The following is a 24,853-nucleotide window of genomic DNA, read 5'->3' as shown; positions in this document are numbered from 1 at the left end:
GAGGGCCCCCTCCCCAATGTTGTTTCACAGCAACTGGCATTCAAAGCCTGTTTCCCCAAAGGTAGTACATTTTCTTGCCTCATCCCATTTTAAAGCCAGCTAAGTGGATGACTGGCACAATATCACGTGGTAGTGAAATCCAGTTTAAGTGTGTGCTGTGTGATGACTCTACTGGGTTTTCGTACGGGAGGTTGGGGAAAACTTTAAGTCCACCCAGTTTCTCTACACGATGCATAATCTTATGTACCTGTGTAATGGTAAACTAAAAAGCACCATATGTTGCAAACCTTCCCTTGATCACTCCGATTGCCCTTTTCTGACCCTTTTCCAGCTCTACAGTCATTGTTTCTCAGGTGAGGTGGCAAGAACGACAAACAGCACTCTGAGTGTGGTTGCACTGCAGATTTGTATGACAGCAGTAACATATCAGCAGTTTAATTTCCTAACGATCCCCCAACATGGATTTTGCTTTTTTCACAGCTACCATGCACTGCACTGGGTCCGTATTTCCACTGAGCTATCCACCATGAGATCAATACCCCTTTCCTGTTCAGTTGCTGCTAGTTCAGACCCCACCAGTGTGTATGTGAAGCTGGGATTCCCCCCACCACATCCATCCTTCTCACCTGTCTTCTTTTATCACGTCAACAAAGTGTGCGTCCGTTTTCTCCCTGATGTTTTTGAAGCGCAGTGGCAGAAGTGGCGACTGGTCCAAGCTCACGCCAACCCATCTTCCTTTCTCCTGCAACATTTCATAAAGGGATGTTTGGCTGTTGCTCAGCTTCTCCTCTTGTGGAGGACTTAGAAGACCATTCTGGGACTTGGGACTGCATCCTCCAGGGCCCTGATTCAGATCAAAGGAGGGGCAAAAGCACAAAGAGACAGAGTGATCGTGCCATTCTATTGTTCATCCTCAAGAAATTTTGGCAGAAAAACTGCCTCAGCTCAAACAGTTTATAATTTGGAGTGAGAAAGCCTGCAAGCTTTCTTTTTTCAACAATTTTCAGGTTTGTAAACAGAACCAAACAATTAAGACAGAAGAAAATTTCAGGATATTTTTACAGTGCAAATTATTTTTATGCACATTATTTGTTGTTTTGCAAGTCAAAACACCCCTTGTCTGAAACAGAAGGGATGGTATTCAACTAAATTTTATGCATCGTAGAGCTACTGAAATTTATGGACCTAACTTAGCCATCTTCATTAATTTCAATAAAACTTATGTAATCCTATCAAAGATTTTCACAGCACTGTGCAACCTACACCTCCCCCCCCCCCAAACTAGCTAGTGATGTTCACGGGGATCTGATTACAAGATGTATTGGTCTCTTATCCAATTAAGGCACACTGGCTCCACACAAAATCAGTGGCATGATCAAACATTATTTTACAATTTACTTATTGAATTCCTATGCCACCTTTTATCTGATACCTGGGCCAGCACTGGTTGTTGTTTTTTTTAAATTTTAGTCTTCTACAAACATGGATAGGAGGAAGCTACATAAGGCTAGTCATGGAACTTTGTTGCTGGCTCTAATGTGTTACATCACTAATAGTTAATAGTTCAAAATGATCAGTCTGAAGCACCCAAGCGCAACTTCTGGAAGTATACAGATCAGTTCTGAGAATGGAATTCTGTACATCAGTGGTTAAGTCAGTTTTCTCTTGAGACTACCCTAAGTGAGATTCCAAATCTTGGACTTACCACATGAATGGGGCAGGGGAGCTAGAGAAGAATGCAAGCTGATAAATTAGTGTTACCTTTGTGCTGTTTTTATGTTCATCCTGGCCCCCATTTTGGATAGCTCCTTCCTCTACACTTGCAGCAGAAGCAGATGCCAATGTGGTATTACATGAAGGGCATGTCTGGAAGGCAAAAGAGAAAAACACTGCAAGATTAATGTGTCTCTTTTAAATAGCACTGCCATTGCAAATCTTAGCATGTCCAATCTGTATAAATTTCAGGATTCTTGGCAAAAGGTTTCTCAAATGCAGTCCATGGGATGTTGCCAACAGGTTGCACAGCACACTTAGTTGTCCTTTTTCCTTCCTTGAATATTTGGGAATAGAATTAAAATCACCTGAGCGTAAAGGAAAGTAGTATCACATATGAGAAAAGCTATAACCACTTAATGGAAGCCTACCTATAATTAAACAAAAATACAGTGAATGCACTTGTAATTAGATAATCTGTTTGGAATAATGGAAATGCCATCTTAAAAAAGAAAAGAAAAAAGATTCTAGTTCTCACGGCCACAGATACAGAATGTTAAAGCTGAAAACATAGTCCATAAAAGATAGAGAAGCAGCTCTAATTCATCATTTATCTTATTTTTATATCCCGCCTTCCAGCTCACCAGAAGGGACCAGGAGAAAGATCTCAGTTGACACACAGTATCAAGAGCCCCTTCCTCACAAGGTGAACTTGTTCAGAAAAGCACAACACACACACACACAATGGCTGCAATGGTTTATAGCAGGGGCAGGAAACCAGTGGCCCTCCAGATATGGCTGGACTACAACTCCCATCACTCCCATATAAAATATCAGAGAAGCATAAAACCTCAAAACCAGTAAAGGAATGGACTCTCAAGTGATGAAGTTATTTCGCATTTTATAATATAAAACCTCAATCGACCGGAGTGTCAAATTGGTTCTGGTGTATCAACAAGTTGATTTGGAAAGGCCCCAAATGTTTGTTGCATGGCATACTGTCATACTTCCTTCAAACCCTTAAAGCAGCAGTTATTATACAGCTTCTTTAAAAAAAAAGCTGGACCCAAACATTATGGCCAATTATTGCCCAGTCTCCAATATTTCATTTCTGGGTAAGGCAACTGAGTTTATCACAGAGTTTAAGAATTGCATTTGACATATCTAATGCCTGCCTGCACACTGATGTACTCTGAAAATGGTAACATAATAATTCATTGATTTAACCTTGACTTTGGCCACTTTTATGTTAAATGTTAATTTCTCTGCCAGGGCAAAGTTCCAGAGTCTGCGGAACTATATTTCAAATGCTAGTTCATCTGTCATTTTCCTGCACTTTTGATCTGTGCAGCTATTTACATAAATGAAAGTAAAAATTTGTGCATTACAACTTCATTCCCCACCCCCACAAATATTTAAATGTATCGCCTGTCAGGAGTGCTACATTTTGCTTTGCGCCAACACCAACCTCTTTGAAAACAATGGTTCAATAAGGGGCAACCTTCAGACACTCCCAACAGACAGGTATGAATGAGCCTCTTAGTTCCCAACCCCTCCAACAATTCAAACCCACCCCTGGTACCTCCTACAGTGGTGATGTATTTCAATGAGGACACCGACTATTGCAGAAGTTGACTTCAGAGGCATAGATTGCCCTATGCCATTCTTCCTGTTAGTCCTTCAATGAGCCAAATTAATTTTTCATATAATAATAATAATAACAACATTTATTTATACCCTGACCTCCCCAGCCAAGATCGGGCTCAGGGCAGCTAACACCAAATATATAATACATTAAAAACACAAAATCAAACAATTAGTTTAAAATACAATTCAAATCACATTTAAAATCAAAATAAAATTAAGTGGGAACCCACAAATCATAACCGTAGGGGTAAGGAATTAAAAGTTCACCAGGCCCGGCCACCCGTGCTGGTCCCATAAATAGAAAGAGCCAAGGAGGTCACTTACAATAAAGTACACATTTCGGAGACAAAGCCTCGTGTTGAATCCTCATTCTCCAAAACCAGATGCTTCAAATGAGTGAGGTCCCTTATACCAGTTTCTCTAACAACTTGGTTTGCTATAAAATAATGCAGTTGGTGCAAATGGACCCAGTTAATGTGGAGTGGCAATCCTCTTTACTGATACAGGTTTTCTATTCGTGTAGACAAGTCCTTATTCGTATGATCTTGAACTTCTGTTTCTTCCAGACCATCAATGTTGCCTTTGTGGAAGGGTTATCAACCCACTCCAAATTTCTGATAGGTGACTGTCCTAAAATCAAGTATTAGATTTCTCTTTTCCAGTCCCTTCCCCTGCTACCCAAAGCCTGTCCTGTGGCTCATGTATACACAGGCTACAGCATTCAAAAGCTGAAAAGCCTCATAATAATGCAACAAGCATGGCTCCCCCACCCCACCTGTTTTGCACAATTGTGGGGTTTTCCTTTACCAAGTCGGGGCTTGGCACTTAAAGTGATGTATTTTGTAGCAACCCTTTGCCGCACAGAAATAATTTGTCTTTGAATTTCAATACATAAGATTTGGAAGTAAAAGCTGATTTCTGAGAGATCAACCATTAAAAACACTTTCCCTGTGTTGATAATTTGACTTCCACTAATTGAAACCTTTTTTTAGCACAATCCAACTGCTGGAAATAAGTTTAATGGTAATAACATATATATTGAGATTCCAGCATTGCAGGGGGTTGGAATAGATGACCTTTGGGATCCCTTCCAACACTACAATTCTATGAATGTTTTAAATTCCTGAGGATTATGACCCCCAGGAAGCACTCCATTAATGTGACATAGATATAGGGTGAAGCTCTATATGGTGTGCAGCTGTCTCTGACACTCCAGGGCTATACTGAAACACCTTATTCAAGATTCATTATAAATTTGAAGGACAGCGATGCTGTCATAATCCTTAATATTTCATCTGCAGTTGCAGATGAAAATAATCATATCCTTTTTTTTAACTGAAAACACACAATCACATAAAGAACCATAGCCTAAAGGGATGAGGAAAATATTTAACAGACTTGCTATGAATTACAAACTACAAATGCATCAGTTGATACCGACGGCATGTCCATCCTACCTCCATCTCAAACTCAAGGCTGATAACAACCTTACATCTCATTTATTCACCCCTCCCACCACCCTGTGAAGGCTTAGACGGGCCAAGATGAACCAAGTATCTACAGAGCAAAGAATATGGGATTTGTACCTAAGCCTCTCAGGGCTCCTGACTGCACTCAAAATGGCTCTGGAACACCCTTAACCAGCAAGGTGCAGCCCCAGATGTTTATATTACAACTCCCATCAGCTCCTGCCAACACACAATTGTTTTTAGTTATCAAATAAAAAAACTTATATCCCACCCTTTCTCTCCAAAGAGTGCCAGGGTAGTTAACAGAATAGGGGCGGGGAACCCAATCTCCAGTATACAGTATTTTTAATATTAAAAATGTTAATATATATTGCAAATTATTAATAATATATAGTTTGTTCCTTACACAACGCTTCAGTTCAGTTTGCATGTGCTTTGGCTTAATGAAACAGACATCCCCTCCTCCTCCTCATAAGCTCCTTGAGGCAGAGTCCTCCCTTCCTTTTCAAGCTTTTGATACATTTATTGACAATTTTATGAGGAAGTTTACATGGTATGATTAAGGCAGGCATTAGAATCAATGGACTCTTGTTTCTCTACCATCACAGCATTTAAGCTAAAGAATGCTTTTACGTTAAAACAAAACCAAAAGGTTTCTGCTCTGTCACCTGCTTTACTTTGTAAGCAACACACACACAAAAATTTCAATCAGTTATTTTTCCCATGCAGATATCAGAAAAGCAACCCTGAAAAGTGACTGGTTAGCTGGAACAAATATTGCACTAGGAACAAATGCTTGGAAGAGCACACCAAATTGTGCACAGCTAAGAAGTGTCTCTTCCCACATACATTTGGGGATCAGAAGCCACAAATCATACTTAAGGATCAGGACCCGAGAACAAGAGTTCCCTGCCGCCCCCTGTTCCATTTGCCACCTGCTCCAAGGAACTCAAAGCAGCGTTTCCGCACTAACACTGGTGAGGGAGGTTGCACTGAGATATGGAGAACTGTCCACCTGGGGAGCTTCATGGCAGAATGGGAAATTGAAGCGGGTCTCTCGCAGCCAACCCTCCACTTTAACTATTATCACCCAGTATGGTTCCTCTCTCATTTTAGGGCTTCATAAGCAATAAAATGAAGAATGAAATCTTTCTGTTTCTCCTTCTTCAAGGATTCAGTGATGCATGTTCCTAGTTCTACTCCAACCACCCAAGTGGCTATTTAATGTCCCCAATGAAAGCTTCTCAAACAAGTTTCTGATTAAAAACCCTTAGAAGTTTGAAGAATACATTTGACAAACCTTGTTTTTTTCCAACTGTCTGAAACCTTTTGCTAAGTTGCCAACATTCTCTGCTGACGAGGTTCCCTGTAACTTGCTTCTGTCTCCTGCTTCTAGACCTGGAAGCAGCATCTGTGAGCAGCTGCAGAGGGGCTCCTTCACTTTCAAACCAGAAATCAGGTATGTTTTCAAACCTACAGGAAAATTACAGTTAACAGAGCTGAAACCATCCTTCCGCTACTATCCCTCCTCCCCACTTGTTTGCCGAACCCCTCTCTCAAATGGGCACTCCACTATGACTAGGCAAACCACAGCAGCCAGCTACTACTGCCAGCGAGCCGGCTGTTCCCGTGGCTCACTTCTCCTCTTGGGAAGAGTCAGGCCCATCCTTTGGCAACAAAAAGACATTTCATAAACTGCTCTTAACAGACTTTTGTTTCCCTTTTCCTGCCTTCCTAATCCCTCACAATAAAAAGAAAGGCAAGAATAGGCTTATACAATACAGGGCCGCAGTATTTTACAATTTTTGAATACTGTAGGCATTTCTGTCCCACGCAGTAGCACTTGATTTCTTTGGCAAGTGTGAACGTTTGCTTAAAAAAAACAACACACACACACACTTTACATGTGATGAAGAGTGGGAATCCTGCACCAAGGACTACTGCACTGCAGCATCTGAATAATTGTAAGACTTTTCTCGTCTAGCTGAATGCTAGCAGGACTCTGCCCCCCTCCCCACCAGTTTAGCAATGAGGTACAGCCTAATGGCCTGCAGATTATCTTCCTACAGCAAACATGGTGTCAAAAACATTTAGCAGTAAGCAGAATGGCCTGTGTACACACAGAAGTCCTTCAGGACACAAAGCTGACCCACCACCACTCAAGGTAAGACCCCTTAAAAATTCCAAGGCTGCAACCCTATGCACATCTTAAACAGAAGTCCCGTTGAATTCATTTTCCAGAGGGGAAGCTATGATAGTTAACTGCAGCAACAAAGACTCCTGCATCTAATACATCTAGTATACTAACAGTATTCAAAGCTCATTCCTGCATATTTTAATCCCTCTTTCACTAAACTGAGCTGAATCTAAATAAAAGCCATGAGAGTGGCATAACCACATTAATTACCTGCATATGTTTATTATATTTTCAATATAACACTATACAAAGCTTAACCCAATTTAGAACTACCCATAAAATCAGGGTTTTAACTGAATTTATCCAGTGTATGCAAGTTAAACATCCATTCAGTGTTAAGTGTGTCGCTGCAGAAAACAAAGGCTTCTCTTTACACAGCACAATGCTCCTCTGCAGGATAGACATAAGAAAATCTTCTAATTATGTCTTATCTTTGTTAAATGCTTAAGTGTACTGCTAGAACAGCAAGTAGGTGCTTTGTGGTAGTCATTCCCATCAAAGGCTTTCTACCACATCGGGAAGAGCCAGAAACCCTTTTTCTTTAAAGAGAGAGAGAGAGCGCGATTTTACTATTAAATTGTTAAGACTGTATTTGCAACTACTGACCTAGGAGTATTCTGTACTGGAAACACAGACTATAAATGTTATAAAGAAATAGATATATAATAAACAAAGATAAATTAGCCTTGGTGTCCTAGGGTGCAGAATATCTTGTACACTTCTGGGAGCTACAGAATAAACAGAACAGACCTTCTTCAAAAAGCAGGCTGCCCTAACAGCAGCTGACTTGGTCGAGGTCAAATGACAGTTTGAAATTCAAAACAATTTATACAGATAACAATTACTGGTACCCTTCATCTGCTGTCAAGGAAGGCAGGCTGAGTTCATTACTACATTTCAACTTTCTGCCTTTTAAATTTCACCATGCTAAGAAAACTCAAGAGGAGGAAAGATGGAGACATTTTCCAAGCTGTCTTGAGGAAGCTTTAGCTTTGCATATTTTATGTCATTTTATGCTCCACGCCCCATCTGTTACTCACACTTAGCTGACTCCCTTCCAGTGCACTCTGCTCTTGCCTACGGTTTCTAAAACTGACTATTAATTAAAACAGTATCAAATACTTCATTTTGGATCACATTCAGCTCTTTCATCTGTTCTTCAGACTCATAAATACAGTACAAAGTACCTGAAACAAAACATTATTAGACTGTTTTCGGAGGAGCATCTAACACATATTCTTTTCAGTTCTGACTTCTACTTGAAATTCATTAAAATATATGCCTTTTCCCTAAAGTATCTGTCAAACTGCCACAAGTTCTCTAAAGAACAGATTTGTAACTGGGTGCCTCAAATCTATTTGTAGCTTCAACAAAACAGGTTAGTGCTTTATAACTCAAGTTCTAACCATTACAATTCACCAAACAGCGGTATTTTTCTGGAGAAAGCAAAAAGCAAATCTGCCTTAATACGAGGTGTCTGCAGTCTGCTCCTCAGCATGAAGACAAAGTTTTTTCCTGAACGTCGTATTTTTTTCTAGAAGCCTATGAATCACTTGAAACCCAATAACCAAAGTACAGACTATATGAAAGTACAGTGGTGCCTCGCAAGACGAAAAGAATCCGTTCTGCGGGTCTTTTCGTCTTGCGGTTTTTTCGTCTTGCGAAGCAAGCTCATTGGCGGATTAGCGCTATTGACAATTTAAGGGCTAAAAACGGCTTTTTAAGGCTTGGGGGATTAGCGGTTTTGCTGCTAAAATGCTTTTAGCAGCTTAGCGCTTCAGGAAAAGGGGTTTTGGAGCGAAAAAAAAATTCAAAATTTTTCGTCATTTTTCATCTTGCGAAGCAAGCCCATAGGGAAATTCGTCTTGCGAAGTGCCTCTGCAGACGGAAAACCCTTTCGTCTTGCGGGTTTTCCGTCTTGCGAGGCATTCGTCTTGCGGGGCACCACTGTGAACTATAAAAACTATATGAACTATAAAATATCTGGCAGACGATTAAAATACATTAAAAGTGCCCTTTAAAATAATCAGTTCTAAAATCAGAAAGCATTGCAACCGCCAAGCATATGACATCAAATACCTTATCTTTCATTCCTTGAAGAATCAGCAAGGACAACCTCAAAACTAAAACTCTGAATCTCAGATGTTGTACTTGATGTGTCCAGACTTGCCCATGTCAGCACAACAAGCATAAGGAGCTGTGGGAGGAAAGTATTGAAGTATACCAGTTCATTTTAGACACACACATGTATATATATATACCTTTAAGCTGGTCTACAACCACACTCTGACCAACACGCTCAGTCACCTTCCCATCCTCCATTTCATAGCGGTCATCTAAGTATTTTGCAGTAGCTTCTGAAATATGGACCTTTCCTGCCACGCCCAGTTGCTCCATAAGGTTGGCCAAGTTGACGTCATTGGACCACACATCGAACTTGAACCTTCTCATCCCCAGGATGCCACACAGGACGGTCCCAGTGTGAACACCAACCCTCATGTTCACCATCTCTTTCTTTTCCTGACAAAACTGCTCAATGGCTTTAATCATGCCCAGCCCCATCTCGATGCAGCAATAAGCGTGGTCCTCCCGGGGCTCAGGGCACCCTGCCACGCAGTAGTAACAGTCCCCCAAAGTGCTTATCTTCTCACATTTTGTGTCCTCGCACAGGCGGTCAAAGCGACCAAAGAGATCGTTCAAGAGTCCCACCAGAGCATGCGCAGATTTGTTGGCACTCATCTTTGTGAAGCCCACAATATCCGCAAACAAAATACTGACTTGTTCTATCTGCTGCATTTTAAAAGGGCGGAATATGATGGGGTTTTTCTGTATAGAAGGCTTTTTCTTTTTGTTTTTGGGGCTGGAGGTGGAGTGGCGCTTCACGGAGTTCTCGCTCTCGTCGTCCCCCTGCTTCATCAGGTCGTCGGCAATGATCCTGGGCATGACGGAGTGGATCATCCTCTCCTTGAGGGCCTTCTCCACCTCCAGGTCTTTGCCGTGCATGATGGACTGGCCCACCTTCAGGAAGGTGCTTCTGGACCGCACTTCGGACATGATGAAGAGGTGGATGCCGGTGGCGTGGATGCAGACGTGCAGCAGGGCTTTGCTGAGCAGGTCCCAGGCCAGGAGGCGCTCCCCAAAGGGCGAGAAGCAGCTCTCCTCGCGGAAGTAGTAGCCGAAGGTCTCGAAGAGGACCGAGTAGGAGAGGCCCAGCAGGAAGCTCAGGTAGAGGGGCAGGTGCATGACGGTGTAGAGCAGCAGCAGCACCTCGATGCACATGGAGAAGCTGCCCACCTGCGACAGGCAGGGCCCCGAGGGAGCCCCCCACTCGCCCGAGGGCCCCAGCGCCTGCAGCTGCGGCGCCAGCGTGACGGCGAAGACGAGCAGCACGAGGGCCAGCGAGGTGCGCGCCGGGTGGCGCCCGTAGGCGCGCGTGAAGGTGAAGGCGAAGAAGGCCAGGCAGGCGGCCAGGAAGGCCAGCGCGGGCGCCACGAAGGGGGCCTGCAGCCGCCGCCGCCGTTGCCCTCCGCCGGGGGGCCCCAGCCGCAGCGCGAAGTAGACGCCCCACAGCAGCCCCGCCGCGCCCAGGTACGAGAGCGCGTAGCGGAAGCGGCGCCGCGTCTGCGGGAAGCAGCGCTCCCGGCAGGCCTCCTCCAGGTTGCTCGAGTCGAACGTGGGGTTCCACCACTGCGCCGAGGCGCGCTCGAAGAGCTGCGGGAGCCGCGTCGAGCGCCGCCGGGAGCCCAGGCCCAGCCCCAGGCCCAGGCCCAGACCGAAGGCCCCGCCGCCGCCGCCGCCCTTGTCTCTCCGCTTCTTGCCCCGGCCGCCTCTCCCGCCGCCGCCCGCCGCCGCCTGGGCCCTCCTGGCCGCCGCTGCCGCCGCGTCTCCCGAGCTGCTGCCGCTGGAGGAGGAGATGCTGGCCTTGGCCGCCCCCCCCGGGGGGCTCCGGGCGCAGATCCTCACCGTGACGCTGCCCCCGCCGCCGCTGCCGCCGCTCGAGTCGCAGCTCACCTCGGTGCTCCGCCGGCGCCGCTGAGGCTGAGGCTGCTGCTGCAGGAGGTGCTGGTGCGCCGAGGAGCCCGAGGGCGGCGACGCCGACGACGAGGCCATGGCCCTCCGAGCGCGCCCTTCGCCCTAGGCAGCGGCTCTCAGCGCGGGCCGCCTCCGCCTCCGCCTCCTCCTCCGCCGCCCGCGCCGCCTCCGCTGCCGGGGTTCTGGGTGCCGCCGAGGACCGCGCTGCTGGGGCTCCCGCCAGGCCGCTCCGGGCCCCGCCGCATGGCGCTGCGCCAGGGCCGCGCCTCCCTCACGGCGGGCCGCGCGGCCGCATCGCCCGCCTCCCTGGTGGAAGCGCCTCGCAGGCCGCGGCGCCGGCTCGCCCGCCCTCGGGAAGAAGAAGAAGAAGAAGAAGAGGAGCCGCCACAAGAAGCAGCAGCAGCAATCGGGCGAGGGCGGAGGCGGCTGTCACTGAGGCGCGCGGCGCAGGCGCGCTCGGGCGGGAGGGAGGCGGGGAAGCCGAGGGGGCGGGGACTCGCGGGCGCGCGCGGCGGCGAAGAAGAAGAAGAAGAATCCGCGACCAGGAGAAGCCGCGCTGCCCACTGCGCAAGCGCCCGCGACATGGCGCGCAGGCGCAGGCTTCTCTTGTGCGGCCAAGTTTCCCGCCTTTCGTCCCCTCCCCCTGCGGCTTCTCGTGAGGAAAAATTGGGTGGCGGGAGAAAGGCCAGGGGGCCACCCTCACGAAGACCCCGTCTCTCCCTGATATAGCAGGAACTTTTTTGTTTTTAAAAAGCATTTGTTAGCCTGTCATTTCCACCAAAACTTCTCCAAGCAATTTCTATACAGCTCAATTGAGCAACGATTAGTCAGCGAGTTATTTACACCCAGGGCGAATTTTGCAAAGGGTTCCCACACGGATCTGCACCCGTAATGCTCCCAATTTATCTTTTTGCGAAATGTAACGCCTCACTCTTTGACTCCCAAGAGCACCGTCCAAAGACGTTGGAAAGAAAACCCAGCTCAGCTGCAGCACTGAAGAGTGTGAGGGCAGATCGCATCCGTGGCATGAGAAACCCGAGCGAAGCTGGCGAGTCGGGAAGAGTTGGGCCAAAAACGAAATGGCCGCTGGGCAGAGACCGAGTGCCCCAGGTGATAAAGACACCCAACAGCTTCTTCCCATCTTGCTTCAGAGTTTCTGAATGGTTAGATGGCTGAATCAATATTCTCCAGTAAAAGGTTTTTTAAGCCAATTCATTGTTTCTTTTTCAACAAACAGCTGATTCCTTCCAACCCAAATATCGGCGACAGGCGCCATTTTGAGAAACTGCTGAGGGAAGACTGAGAAGTGACATGTGAGGGAAGAACTAGTGAAAGCCTCTCAGTGACTTTTGGGGAATGCCGCTCTCCGTTTTAGGGAGCTGGTCACCCCAGAGTAGCTCCCAGCTTCTCTTCTCCATATTCCCACCGCATTTATTGTCTCCAGAATTGCAGCCATTGAACTCTGCAGCAGCAGGCAGGTTACCAAGGCCAGCCCTGCGGCAAAGTAAAGGAACGTGGCGGCTGGTTTTTCACGAGGCAGGAAAAGGTGCAAATCATTAGTTATTCCATTGAAAGGACTCCAGAGGTTCATCTAGTCCAACCAATGCCAATGCCATGCAGGGGTCGCAGCGAAACCATCCCTGCCAGGTGGGCACTCAACCTTTGCTGAAAAACCTCCAATAAAGGAGACTCCATCACCTTTAGCTTAACAATGCAGTGTTACTGTGATTTTATTTCCACTTGCCTGATTTTCTGCCTTGAGTGCCGCAATAATGGGCAGCCTCGATCTGGAAGGGATCTCTTTTGTTGCGCCTCAGGCAGCGAAGGTCTTGGCCTCATCCTGCAGGACCACCTGGCTCTGGTTCGCCCTGCAGAACTTGGGTTCTTCGCATAGCTGCCAACGTTTCCCTTTTTTAAAGGGAAATTCCCTTATTCTGAATAGGATTCCTCGCAAGAAAAGGGGAAAGTTGACAGCTATGGTTCTTCGTTGCTGAGAAGACGGGAGGATGAGCCCCAAAGCCACCGCCACAACTCCAAATGCCACCGTGCAAAGAGATTGGCTTTGCGCCGTCGTTTCCCCAAGGGGGCTCCTGGGCCACAGATCTGTGGTCCTCCATGGCACCCACCACTTTGGATGCGTTTTGCTTCCCCTTGGGATGGCCTTTTGCTGCCAGGAGCCGCCTGAGGAGCCACAAGTGTGTGCTGCCTGCTCAGCCCAGATCCCCACACCAGGCTGCACAAAATACCTTGCTGCTCTTAATATCTTTTCCCTGGACCTGCTCCTCTCTCATTAGAGCTAATTAATTGCTGCCGTAGAAAGGGTAAATTATTCAGCAGGGAAGAAGCCAGCCGGTGGTTCCATTGTGGCACAGCTATGATGCGCGGCCTGAGTCAGAGTGCAATTAAAGGCTTGGCGCGCAGCAGCCGCAGCTGCAGGGGGGGGGGTTGCGCCTGATCTCGCTGCCGCCCTCTCTCCCCTTACGCGCCCTCATTAGCTGCAGCTGACACAGTTGCCTTTGCATGTATCTGCCCTCCGTTCTGTTATCTCTTCCTGCCTCCCGCTTGCCATCTTTGGCTCCCACACAGAGTCCTCTGATGCTGTCACAGAGTGTTCTTCTCGTTTCTCCTCCTTTCCCTCACATCCTCACATCCCGATCCTATGTAGAGTGGGAAATCAACAGGCAGCACGCCTATCCTTGCCGAGGCCTACATCCTGTGCAGGGGGGTTTATTCATTAGGACTTTCTCTGAAGCAAACATGCATATGGTGATGGAGAAAGAGTTGGGTTTTGGTCCTGGCAATTAAAAAAAATCAATCTGCTGCAGCCAGCAAGCTATTTACTATATTTATTTATAAACTGCTTCCCTACCAGGCTTCAGTACATCCTCTCACTGGTGCTACTCTGCAGTCTTACCTCAGCATTGAAACTGCATTTTTATATCAGAAAATGGGGGGAGAAAACAAACCTTGAGAATTTCTAAAATGTGATCATAAATTTGGGGGCTTCCCTGACAAACTCTTCTGATAATTTCATCTTTTTTTACAAAGTGACTCTTCAGGTTGCATTCTTACGTGGGGAGAAGAATTACCTTTGAAATTAGAACACTTATTGACACAGTTGCCCTCAATATGCTTCCATGCCACTATAAACTCTACACATGCCCAGACACTCATTAATACATGCATACCTAACCAAAGAATGTATTGAATATTCAATATTATTATTTCATCACCAGTTTCTCAATAAGCACTTTTCAGGGGCAAAATATATATGCAATAGATCTAGATTATGTAAGGACTGAAAACAAGTATTCAATCTCCAGTGGTTCTAGAATAAAATGTTGTGTGTGACAATTTGCAAGCAGGCTTTCTTGGTGATAGTACCCATCCTTTGGAACGTTCTCTGTCAGGTATTAGTGTGGTAGAGAGAGTAATGACCTCTAAATGCATCTTAAAAGTTTATGCAAGCTTTCATTAACCCTGGCTCTTAACTTTCTAATTTTTTTGTTTTGTATACAGGTGTCTCCCCACTTACGTGCATTCAGCTTGCACGACTGTGTATACGTGTGACGCCGGGAAATAAATCAATTTAAATTGCAAAAAGACGCGAAAACGGCCCCAAAAGATACAAGCAACAGCAAGTGAATCTGACACACAGCCAGCCTCTTCGGGGCACTAGTCTCCCTGCCCTTGTTGTTGATTCCACATCACCCTCCAGTGACGAGGAAGACTAAGAGCCACCATTGCCACAATTCATGCCAGTCTGGTAAGTGTTTCTGGTTTTTTAAAGGATTTTGCAAAGGTTTCCAGAGGTTTAGAAGGCTTTTTAGATGGTGTTCCCTACTATATGTGATATCATGTATACGTGCGGTACCCGGAAACGTAACCCTCGCATAAGTGGGGAAACGTCTGTACTGTTCACTTTTATCAGTGTGTAATATACAAATGGTATATTTTCGTAAACTGCAAATTTGCATTTGCATTTTGGTTTTATCTGATTTTTATAAAACTGTATTGAATGTTGTATTTTTATTGTTTTTATATAAGCTGCTTGGATTTGTATAAGAGGTATAAAATGTAGAAAATGAACATGTTATGCAATTTCTAATTATCTGGAAACATTTTCATGCAGTTCACAGTATACCAGGATCATGGTGGTTTTGCACATAAACTCATGAGGGGCTGAGCTAGTTTTGCTGGCAGCGAGTCTGATCCTGCAAGGGATCAGAGAATGGAATTACTTGTGAGGATGAAGCATGATGGAGGTGTGAGTAACAACCCAATCCGACCCTTCTGCAGTCATCCTTCCGTTTCCTAAAGCACACTAAATTCAGGCCTTCAAAATATTAGGAAGAGTGGTGGCCACTTTGGGAATCCCCATCATTGACATCAACAGAGAATCAGCATTTAAGCTGAGCATGTGAGCCATTCAGAGTGAAAGGAGAGAATCTCTGCAGCGCCCTATTGTGGTTTAGCCACTTCCTGATTGCAGCTTGAAGTCTCTCCCCTAATGACTTCCTCCTTCCCCACTGTAGAGGGGAAACCCTTTCAGTAACCTCACCAAAACTCAGACCACAATCATAATCTAATGAAACAAAATACAGTTAATAAGAGATTTGTGCTTCTAAGAGATTATTTTCCCAATTTATGACAACTGTCACCCATTACTGAAATAAATAAGGACAGAACCATAGTGGAAATAGGTGGGTGCAGCCACTTAATGGAGTCAAAAGGATTAATTCAGATCCTCTGGTAGACCTGATAGGATAGTACTGAAATGGACAAAAAGCAGGGGAGAGCAGTACAGTATAACAGGAAAGCACCTTCCTTGGGTTTTTAAAGTTCAGGCCTGCAAGTTTGATGAGAAGAGTGCTTGCAATGTCATCATTAAGTAAAGAGTTGCCTCAAAGCCAGGTCTTGGCTCATCTTTTGTAAATAAAGCAACTTGCCATGTTTGTGCATCTGAGAGCATCCTTTCACCAATTTGCTGGACCCCAAATTATTTTATCTGCCAGCTCAACGATGTCTTCTCTACAACAGAAACAAAGCATCAAGGAATGTGATTGGAAAAGATCAGAATTTATTAGAACAGCTGATGTACATGGTCTCTCCAAATACAGATTATTATTGTGAACCACTAACTGGAAATATATTACAGCTATGTAATTCCTTTAAATGTATCTGTCCAAATTCCTGTTCAAAAGAAGCACACAACGGTGGATTTGATTTGGTTTTGGTAATTTAACCAAATGGAGAAGTCCACAGGCTCCCCCGCCCCCCCCGATCAGTGGCCCACAAAGTTGCATATTCTCAAGACTGAGAAGAGACAGACTGGTAATGCTAGGAACCATCTGTTCTGGCTGATCCTCAGACAGTGCCAGTTTAGGTGGATGCCAAACTATTTCAGCCATGCTGTCAATGGCTAAAATTCCCCCAGAGAAATCACCTACTTAGTTTTCGGTGCTGGAGTTTCCACTGTTCTCGAAATACCATGTGATTGTCAGGTGCCAACAGAACATGTTATTGTGAAGTGGGCACTGCTCAAAAGAGACCCTGAGTGTAGATTTGAGGGTGGGGGAAGGGAAGGAGGCCAAGGCGGGAACTGGGGAGCCCTGGGATGTTTCAGTCCCAAGGGACCAGGAGGTTTTATTCAGTGCATTGGGCTGAATCGCCACCTTTCAGCACAGGTCAGCAAGATTGTCGCTCAGCGTTTCTCCCCACCTCCCAGCATCTCATTCCAGCAAGCAGCAGGCAGCTGCACACCTTGATTCCCTTTTCTTTCAGCACTACCACTGAATTGCAATTTCTGCTGTGTTAGGTTTTGGTGTCATCCCAGATCCTGCTGCCCCTCAGCAGCTCTCAAAGTCATGCCAGCGGACAAGACACCTGTGCCTGTGGGTTACAGACCATGGGGGTGGCCAATGCATCCAATTTGTCACTTCAGACTTGCATCCCACACTGAACAAGTTTCTTGCAGAAAACAACCTCGTCTCATTGGACATGACCTGTAATATATTGATGCATAAGAGGAAAGGGGGCAAGAAAGATGAATGAAAACAAGAAAGTCAAGTGGCAGAAGAGGAGAAGAGGGGAAACACAACATGTGAGGACAGGAAAAGCAATGGAGGCGGTGGTGCCCATCTGTTGGGGTCACTGCTTCCTCAGAGAACAAGGCAATTTCACTTTGCGGAGCCAGTTGCAGCACACTTCTTTTTTTCTGTTCCACCAGTTGTAGAGTCAGATGCAGGACCATTTACAAGAACAGAGCATCTGATTGGGAAAAAGCACTGCAGGGTGGGAAGCAGTTGGTGATATGAGAAGGATAGGAAGCTAACATACAAGAGAAGAATGGAGGAGGAGATTGCAGCAGCAGCAGCAACTCCAAGATATTGTGGGGTGGGGGGCTTTGCTTTGCGCTGACTCTTTCCCTAGCTGTTATCTGGTGCTGAGCTGCATTTTCACCTGCTGTCCATTTCCTCAAAACTTTCAATTTTCAAATACTTTATTTGGTGGGAAAGCAAGTAAACCAATCCATCATGCTACCTTCATCTGCTTCACCTTTTCTTCTTCACTTCTGTCTTTCTCAGGTTGCTTAATTATACCTTTCTTGAACCTCCCTTGCAAGATTAATAAGGCATGCCAGCATGTTATCTCACTGCTGATAACTGGCTGGATGTCATAATTGCTGCAGGCCCCCTTCACACTCAGAGAGTATTACCATCAGGGTGTAAGGCCTGGACATCTCTGCTTACCACTCACTAACCTCATGTTTCCAGTTTGCGCTCAGCACTGCCATCAGCTGTGCTACCTAAAGGACTGCTTCTCCTATTTCACATACAAGAAAGCTGAGCTTTGTTCTAACTTAAGAAAGAACCATTTGCAGCTAACCACAAAAATTTGATGTTGAGGTGCAGGGAGGCAAATGAACAACTGGGAGGCTATAAAAGAGAAAATATAGGCAAAGACTAGCCATTTTTTAACCCACAGTGAAAAACCTGGAAGGGCAAGAGCGGCGGCAGCAGCAGTAGCAGCAAGAGGACATTAAAGGGGCAGGAGATGCCTGGCAATCCTGGGTCTCAGATACCAGCCCCATCACCATGCCAAGTCCTAGCGAGTGAAGTGCTAGGACTCACAATTTTATGCTTGTAGCAGCAGGTTTCTGTGTCCATGTACACACATACAAAGTAGCCTCCACTGCAAACGAGACTCCCCAAAGGCCAGGCTTCAAATGGCCTCTGCAGGAGCCACTTGGATTCTGATGTGTGCTGGAGGATTTCTGTTTCTGAACCAGGTTTCCAAGAGAGTAGCAAGCTGCCTTCTTTTGGACCAGGCAGAATCCAGAGGAACAGCAGTCTGTAATCTTTCAGTTATGGGGCAGTAGGGGCACTGAATGCACTACAGGGGGAATGCTCAGATGCAGCTGAAGTGGGGCTTGCTGATGAAGAGTTAGAGATGGTGGCCTGCTGTGAGTCTCAAGCAGAATGCTGGTTATACATGTGGCGATGAATTCTGTGGTCCTCAATCCCAAGTGCAGCAGAGGGAGCTGGAAAAACTACACACAGGTTGCGTGCAAGGGAGGGCCATGCCTGTGCTTCTCCTGATGTCAGGAGACCAGCCTCTTTTCGCCCTCAGGACTCTCATCCTTCCTTCCTCCTCCCTGCTTGCTCAGTACATGCAAGGGCCTATGACTGCCTCAGAAGAAATGGCCCCTCCATTGGACTTTCAGCTCCATACATGGCCTCCTACTTAGAATAACAGGTTAGATAATAAAAATCAGGAATTCACAGTGTTTTATTCTCTTCTGTAGGCTCACCCAACTTCCCTGCCACTGATGCCAGTGACTCCAAGTCCTCATTGCATATTAGCTCTTGCCGGTGTGGCACTCAAAGGGTTAACAGACCTTGGCTTCTTGGACAGATAAGACATAAGCTCATTCACCAACAGGAACACAGGAGTGGTTACACTGAACAGATTACTAATGTTTCTTGTAACGGTTCTTTGGAGTCTCGCCACAGCCAGTTGTGTCGCAGGAGAGGACGCTGGGTTTCTTCCCCAGGCCGATACTCCCCAAGAGCTCTGGCAGCTCGTGGGTTATAGCCCTCTCAATCTTCTCCAGGAAACAGCCTCCCATGTAGGAACACTGCTGAGCAAGAAGCTTAAAGGAGTTGATAGGGTTGATCCCAAAGAAGTCCTTGTAAGCTTCACGATTAGGGAGGTCGAACTTGCTGACATTGGTCTTGGCCAGGATTGTTTTAAAGATGTAAAACTTGTCTGGGTCCTCCACAATGTCCTTGAACACGAGCTCTCCATCGCTGAAGAAGGTCATTTTGTCCTTGTAGGTCTGCAAGTAGCGATCAACTAAGAGTGCATGGATGCGGACGCGGATGGCATGTTGGCGGATAAAAGCAATCTTGTTCTCCAGCCTGTTTTCAATCACTTGGTTCAGGTCTTCTAGGAGTGAAATCTCCTCTTTCAAGAAGAGTTCTCTGTGGGTGTCGGGCTCGTAATCCAGGGGCCAGAAGGAGCTGACATAGACTCTGGGGGGCTCAGTGACGTTGATCAGTGGAGCCAGGCTCCAGAACAAGGCTCCGTAGACTCGCATGAGCTCTTGTGTAGCCAGGCTGTCAGCTTTGTTCAGAATTATCCTAATCTGAGATTCCCGTCCCTTTAGCTGGCGGAAAAGCATCTCCAGCTCTAGCCCCACATCCAGCTTTGTGGGGTCAAAAACTACAAAGATGAGGTCAGCTCTGTCAATGAACCACTGGCAGACGTCATTGAAAGGGTAGCCTGTAAGAGGAAGAGGAACATCAAATTAGAGTCCAGGAACTTTCTGACATCTGGCACATGACAATGATTGCCCAGAACCCTTAGTGATACATCTTTGGAAACCCATGCTTCACTAAGGCAGGGATGTTCCTGGGCTCCAGCTCCCACCAACCGCAGCACCTGGGGTGACCAGTGGTCAGGGATGATGGGAGCTGTAGTCCAGAAACATCTGGAAGGCTGCAGGTATAGCTGCCCTGCATGAAGAACCCCATCCTATTTGCTGTTATCCCTTGAGTGGATAGTTAGAGCGCAATGGAGAAAGCAAAGTTCAAAAGGGGAGGGATGCAATTCAAAAGCTTGGCCAAACTGTGAAGTCGAACTGATGTACAGTACATATTGCAGCAAATGCTAAAAACGTGAAAAATATTGATATCTCATTTGACTATTGACAATGCTATATGAATTTTGTGGTTGACCAAAAACTCAAAACACCTCAAGGCCCTCTGAATATTAAGGCATAATAGGGCTTTACCTCGTTCCTGCTGTTTCCGGTTTTCAATGATCCCCGGCGTATCCACAAAGGTAACCCTTTCCAAGAGCTTATGAGGGACCTCAATCCCTATCAGCTTCTCCAGAAAGTTCTGACCGAATTTCTCAAGAGGTGAGAAAGAGCGTGTGCTGTCCGCAGCCATCACAATGCCTTCAATGGTCTTGAGCTTGGGGCCATGCATGATGACGGTGAACTCTGAGGTGGTGGGTTCAGCTCCTGTTCAAGGAGAAAGCAAAACAAAGGCCACACTCACATATCTGGCAAAAAAAACAGTTAAAATCTCAGCTCCCTCAAAGCCCAAGGAGTTCACAGCAGAGGAAAACAATCCTATTGTCCCTTCCAAAACTCTCTTAGCAGTGCTTATGCTGAGCAGATAAATGGTTTCATCCCTTGCTCCTGGCTGATGACTGTGACTTCAGAATACATCCCCGATGGTTTAATACAAACAGCTTCTTGATTATCAAATCAGTATTCATTGTCCCAACTTCTACCACACTCAAGGAAGAGGGCAATTCCCTGCTCTGTTTGGCAGAAACCTAGGTAGCTATAACACTACCACTCATTCTGCTGACACAAAGGAAGATAGTGCAGCTCAGGCAACCGACTCCACTCTGGAGACCACATTTTTGCTGCAGTTTCTAGAGCTATGCTTAGAAGCATTTTGCCACCGGGTCCAAGTTGTTCAGCATCTTATGCAGAAAAGGAACCCCCAAACTGCTGAGCTTGTTTCATCTTGCTTAGAAATTTCATTTAAATAGAAAGCTTTGCTCATTGGAATCAGAGAGAAAGGAAGCCCCAGAGGGTGGTAGGAGGTGGGGAGGAGAGAACACTGGAAAGGTCACTCCTGCTCAAACTAATTGGCTCCATGCAGGGAAGGCAGAAAATTGCAAGTTCCCTTGTGCTTGCCAACTGTGGTTCTTGCAGTCAGGCAACCACCTGAGGAGGGAAGCCAGCCCGATGGGGAGTCTCCTGGCCTAGCCTGACCTGCTAAGCAGGGTGCACTCCAGAGAGGCAGTGGGGCTGAGCTGGAAAAGCTGGAGCTTGAAGCACAGCTAGCAGGAACTGTTGTTGTTGTTGCTGCTGCTGCTGCTGCTTCTCTCTCTCTCTCTCTCTCTCTCTCTCTCTCTCTCTCTCTCATACCTGGCTTGGCCAAGGCAGAGACTTTTTTCTGCATATGAGGCCTGGGCACACCAGGGAGCTCACTTTGCTGGACCCTGACCACAAAAAGGTCTGTTCTGACACTAGCTACAGAGATTTCAACAACCCCTATGCTGTAGGGTGGAGGAGAAATTCAATTCAGTAGATGTTTAAAGCCAAATCTATCAAATTCACACTTTACGAAACAATATGATAACAAACACAGCTATCCTCTGAAATGTGCACTTACCCAAGTTTTGTGACTCACCTCTCCAGCCAAATCATGTCTATAAGAACACGTTATATATGAGAAAGTGCCTAACAAAGACAACTTTAGTGAAAATGACATACAAAAATGCATTAGAGCAGGGGAAATGGCTTGTAAAAATGTGAACATTTGTCAAAACTGCATATAAAATGTGTTAATTAGGAGAAATTTGCACTAAAATGCTGATGAATTTTCAAGAAGAAATTCCCATATTGCTGCAAAATGTGGAGAACTAGAGTCAAGATAGAGAAAATTAGAAACTGAGAGAACTGAATTAGACAGCTCCTTCCATCCCTAGCAGAAAGGGGCAGGTTATACAGGTGCCTAAGACTTCAGAGATGTTACCTGTGTAGAGCTGGTAGGGAGTGTTATCCAGCCCCAGGAGGTAGTTTATCATGGTGGATTTGCCAACACTCCATGGTCCCAGGAATAGCACCATCGGCTTGGAAGTGATCTCTCCATCTGCAAGGGCAAAGCAATAATACCACAGGGTGATTTCCCCCCCTCCTTAAGCAGGAAAAGCTCAGGTGTGTCCTTGAAAATTTTCCAGTCACCTCTTAAATAACTACCTGGACCCATGCCCCCAAGCTCACAGGAACATTTCCCAGCCTAAACAGCCATTCCTTGGGGCAGTCAGTGCAAGCCAGGGATGAAGGCATCACAACCTACACAGAGTGGGTAGGGTGAGGCATCACAGTGCACACACAAGCTGCTCACCTGCCATCACCCTCCACAGTCTCCAAAAGCAGGAGCAGTCCAAGCAGATGGGAACTCTTAGCCATGCGAGTCCTCTCCAGGGTTGCCCAAGCCCCTGCCGTGGCCGTGGCAGGGCCCTTCACTTACATTAAGATTTTTTAAATGAACATTTTCAGTTGGTATCTTACTCTGGACAGATTAAATCAGGTCTACATGTGCTGGAGATGTAAAGCTGCACATGCTGCTCTTATGCACATATTTTGGCCATGCTGGAGGATAAACTCCTTCTGGGCAGTTGTATTAAGTAGCATTGAGAGCATTACAGGAGGCTTCTGGGATATAAAAGAGATCACGTCATAGAGAAATATTAACATATTTCTGATCTGACAATTAGTTATCATCGGAGAAAAATAAACACAAACACCCCACAGACACTTAATGATTGGATTACAAAATAATGTTTTAATTGTAACACTGATGGACCTTGTAAGAGGAAAGGCAGGCAAGTGGATATATATATAGAGAGAGAGAGAGAGCCCTTTCATTATGCATTGGTGCAAGAAAATATAGGAGGATGCTGAGCCACAAATATCACTAAAACACTGTGATAACATTGTGTACTCCTTTCCATCTCCCCTTGTATCTTTCTCTCCCTTTTCTGTCTAAACAAAAGTATGTATATTTCATATTAAGTTTGCATTGGTATTTACTTGGTTTGTTTCTGTACGTGCAGATTTAATGATAGTAATAAGTTGTTGTTGCTGCTGCTGTTGTTTGTTATTTAACAATAGCCTGTTTAGCTCAGCCAGGCACGTAGGTGGTCTACTAGTGATGGTGCAGAAGCCAACTTAGGCAACCCAAGAGGCGCAAGGGGTGCATTTTCCTTCTGGTCCAGCAAGAGGGGCTGCTAGGCGCAGCAAGGAGGTGGGGGAGAGGTCTTGTGACCCTTCCTTGCTCAGCAGAGAGAGGCTGCCTGAGAGGAGCCGTGCTCACATGCAAGTGACAGGAAGCCATACCCACCTGTGGCTGAGGAGCCCAAGGTGCGTCCAGGGTAAGCTGTTAGGCAGGAGAGGACAGGGCCAGGGGGAGAGAAAAGGCAACGTGAGTAGGGAAAGGCTCAAGGAAAAGGGATGCTTGGTTAGGCTGGTATCAATCAAGAATTGAAGATGGGCATTGGCATTCTCTGAGGAAGGATGCAGCGCCAACGGATCTTTCCCCCTGCCCTATGAAAGAGGCTGGAATCATGATTCATGATCCACACAGTAACACAAGAAGGAGCTCATGCATCAAAGACCTCTTTTCCACAGGGATTAACATGCAAATCACATCCCAATTTTGTTGGGAGGATCATGAGCCAGGGGCTTCTTTGCATACTCAGCCCCTCTGCAGTCTGATGGATTTCACAGAATTGTAGAGTTGGAGGGTACCCCCAACCTCTAACCCAACCTCTCACAATGCAAGAATCACAACTAAAGTATCCCTGGCAGATGGTCACCCAACCTCTGCTTCAAAGCCTTCAAGGAAGGAGATCCCACCTTCCCAGGGAGTCTGTTCTACTGCCAGAAAGTTCTTCCTAGTGTTTAGCTGAAATATCTGTTCTTGTAACTTGAATCCGCTGGTCCGGGTTACAAGAAAGGAGATTTTGAAAGGGCATCTGCTCTCCTTAGCCTTTTTCACATGGGCTTAAAGGACATTTAGAATGGAAAGACCACACAGTCCACAGACCAGGGATGTATCGGCTGTCCTGGAGAAACCCGAGGCTGGCAGAAGGAGGAAGGAATTTTAGGGGGAACGGACACTAAATGGTGGGGGGAACACCCTACTGAGAAGGTGCTCACTGGTTACAGAATGCTGTGGAAGGGGCAATAGAAGGGGGCATATCCAGAACAGGAGCATTCCACACTGCAACATTTTGTTGTAGGTCCTGCTAGTAAGTTTCTACTTCTGATTCCAGCAGCACCAGGGCCTTCTAAAATGCTGCAGTGCAAGATGAGACCCCTTTGGGCTGAATGTTCTGCCTCTCCACTTCCCTCCTACCTCACAAGATTGGCCACGAAACATGGCAGCCCATCAAAACATAAAAGTGGTGCCCTGAACACAACCCTCACCTGTGATTTCATGCTGCCGTAGTTCATTATACTTGTAAGACTGCTCCAAGGGCTTGATAGAAGTGTGGTAGATCTTCCTCAGCCGCTGCAGTGTGCCTGCAATGAGAGAAGAGGCCAAGAGGAACATATCAAAGCAAAAACCAGACCAGCCTGTCCACCACCACAACCCCTTGCACCCAGTGCCGGGTCAGTGAAGTGGCCAGTGGCAGTCGGAAGCTAAATGTGCAGGCAGATGAGGCAGGCGGCTCTCCCGGTTAGCCTTTCCCCTGT

General features: G+C 46.2%; 2 protein-coding genes and 1 long non-coding RNA gene across 11 annotated transcripts in view; 1 reads left to right on the top strand and 2 right to left on the bottom strand.

Moving 5' to 3' along the window:
- The window catches only part of ADCY9 (adenylate cyclase 9), a 28,463-nt gene extending 17,306 nt beyond the window's left edge, over positions 1-11,157 (bottom strand). The window contains exons 1-4 of one of the 2 annotated variants that reach the window (XM_083412593.1): positions 9,288-11,157; positions 6,130-6,302; positions 1,762-1,866; positions 627-742 (exon numbers count right to left, since the gene is read on the bottom strand). In XM_083412593.1, coding sequence (XP_083268719.1) covers positions 627-742; positions 1,762-1,866; positions 6,130-6,302; positions 9,288-11,136 — 2,243 coding nt within the window. In that variant the 5' untranslated portion in view covers positions 11,137-11,157. Of the gene's footprint in view, positions 1-626; positions 845-1,761; positions 1,867-6,129; positions 6,303-9,287 lie in introns of both variants that reach the window. The other variant, XM_083412592.1, reaches the window with a different exon arrangement.
- Positions 11,158-11,695: 538 nt separating this feature from the next.
- The window catches only part of LOC310664561, a 42,314-nt gene continuing 29,156 nt past the window's right edge, over positions 11,696-24,853 (top strand). For all 3 annotated transcript variants that reach the window (XR_014504947.1, XR_014504948.1, XR_014504949.1), the window contains exons 1-2: positions 11,696-12,705; positions 14,578-14,824. This is a non-coding gene — a long non-coding RNA (uncharacterized lncRNA). The remainder of the gene's footprint in view (positions 12,706-14,577; positions 14,825-24,853) is intronic.
- SRL (sarcalumenin) overlaps positions 16,117-24,853 on the bottom strand; it is a 28,050-nt gene continuing 19,313 nt past the window's right edge. For 3 of the 6 annotated variants that reach the window (XM_083413404.1, XM_083413401.1, XM_083413403.1), the window contains 5 exons: positions 24,584-24,679; positions 23,496-23,531; positions 22,125-22,241; positions 20,357-20,590; positions 16,117-19,845 (listed from right to left, as the gene is read on the bottom strand). In XM_083413404.1, coding sequence (XP_083269530.1) covers positions 19,034-19,845; positions 20,357-20,590; positions 22,125-22,241; positions 23,496-23,531; positions 24,584-24,679 — 1,295 coding nt within the window. In that variant the 3' untranslated portion in view covers positions 16,117-19,033. The remainder of the gene's footprint in view (positions 19,846-20,356; positions 20,591-22,124; positions 22,242-23,495; positions 23,532-24,583; positions 24,680-24,853) is intronic. The other 3 variants (XM_083413405.1, XM_083413402.1, XM_083413400.1) reach the window with 1 other exon arrangement.

The sequence above is a fragment of the Podarcis tiliguerta genome (assembly GCF_965153285.1).
Source record: "Podarcis tiliguerta genome assembly, chromosome: 14".
NCBI lineage: Eukaryota > Metazoa > Chordata > Lepidosauria > Squamata > Lacertidae > Podarcis > Podarcis tiliguerta.
The sequence above is the reverse complement of the archived record's forward strand: the minus strand, read 5'-3'. Positions and strand labels throughout refer to the sequence as shown.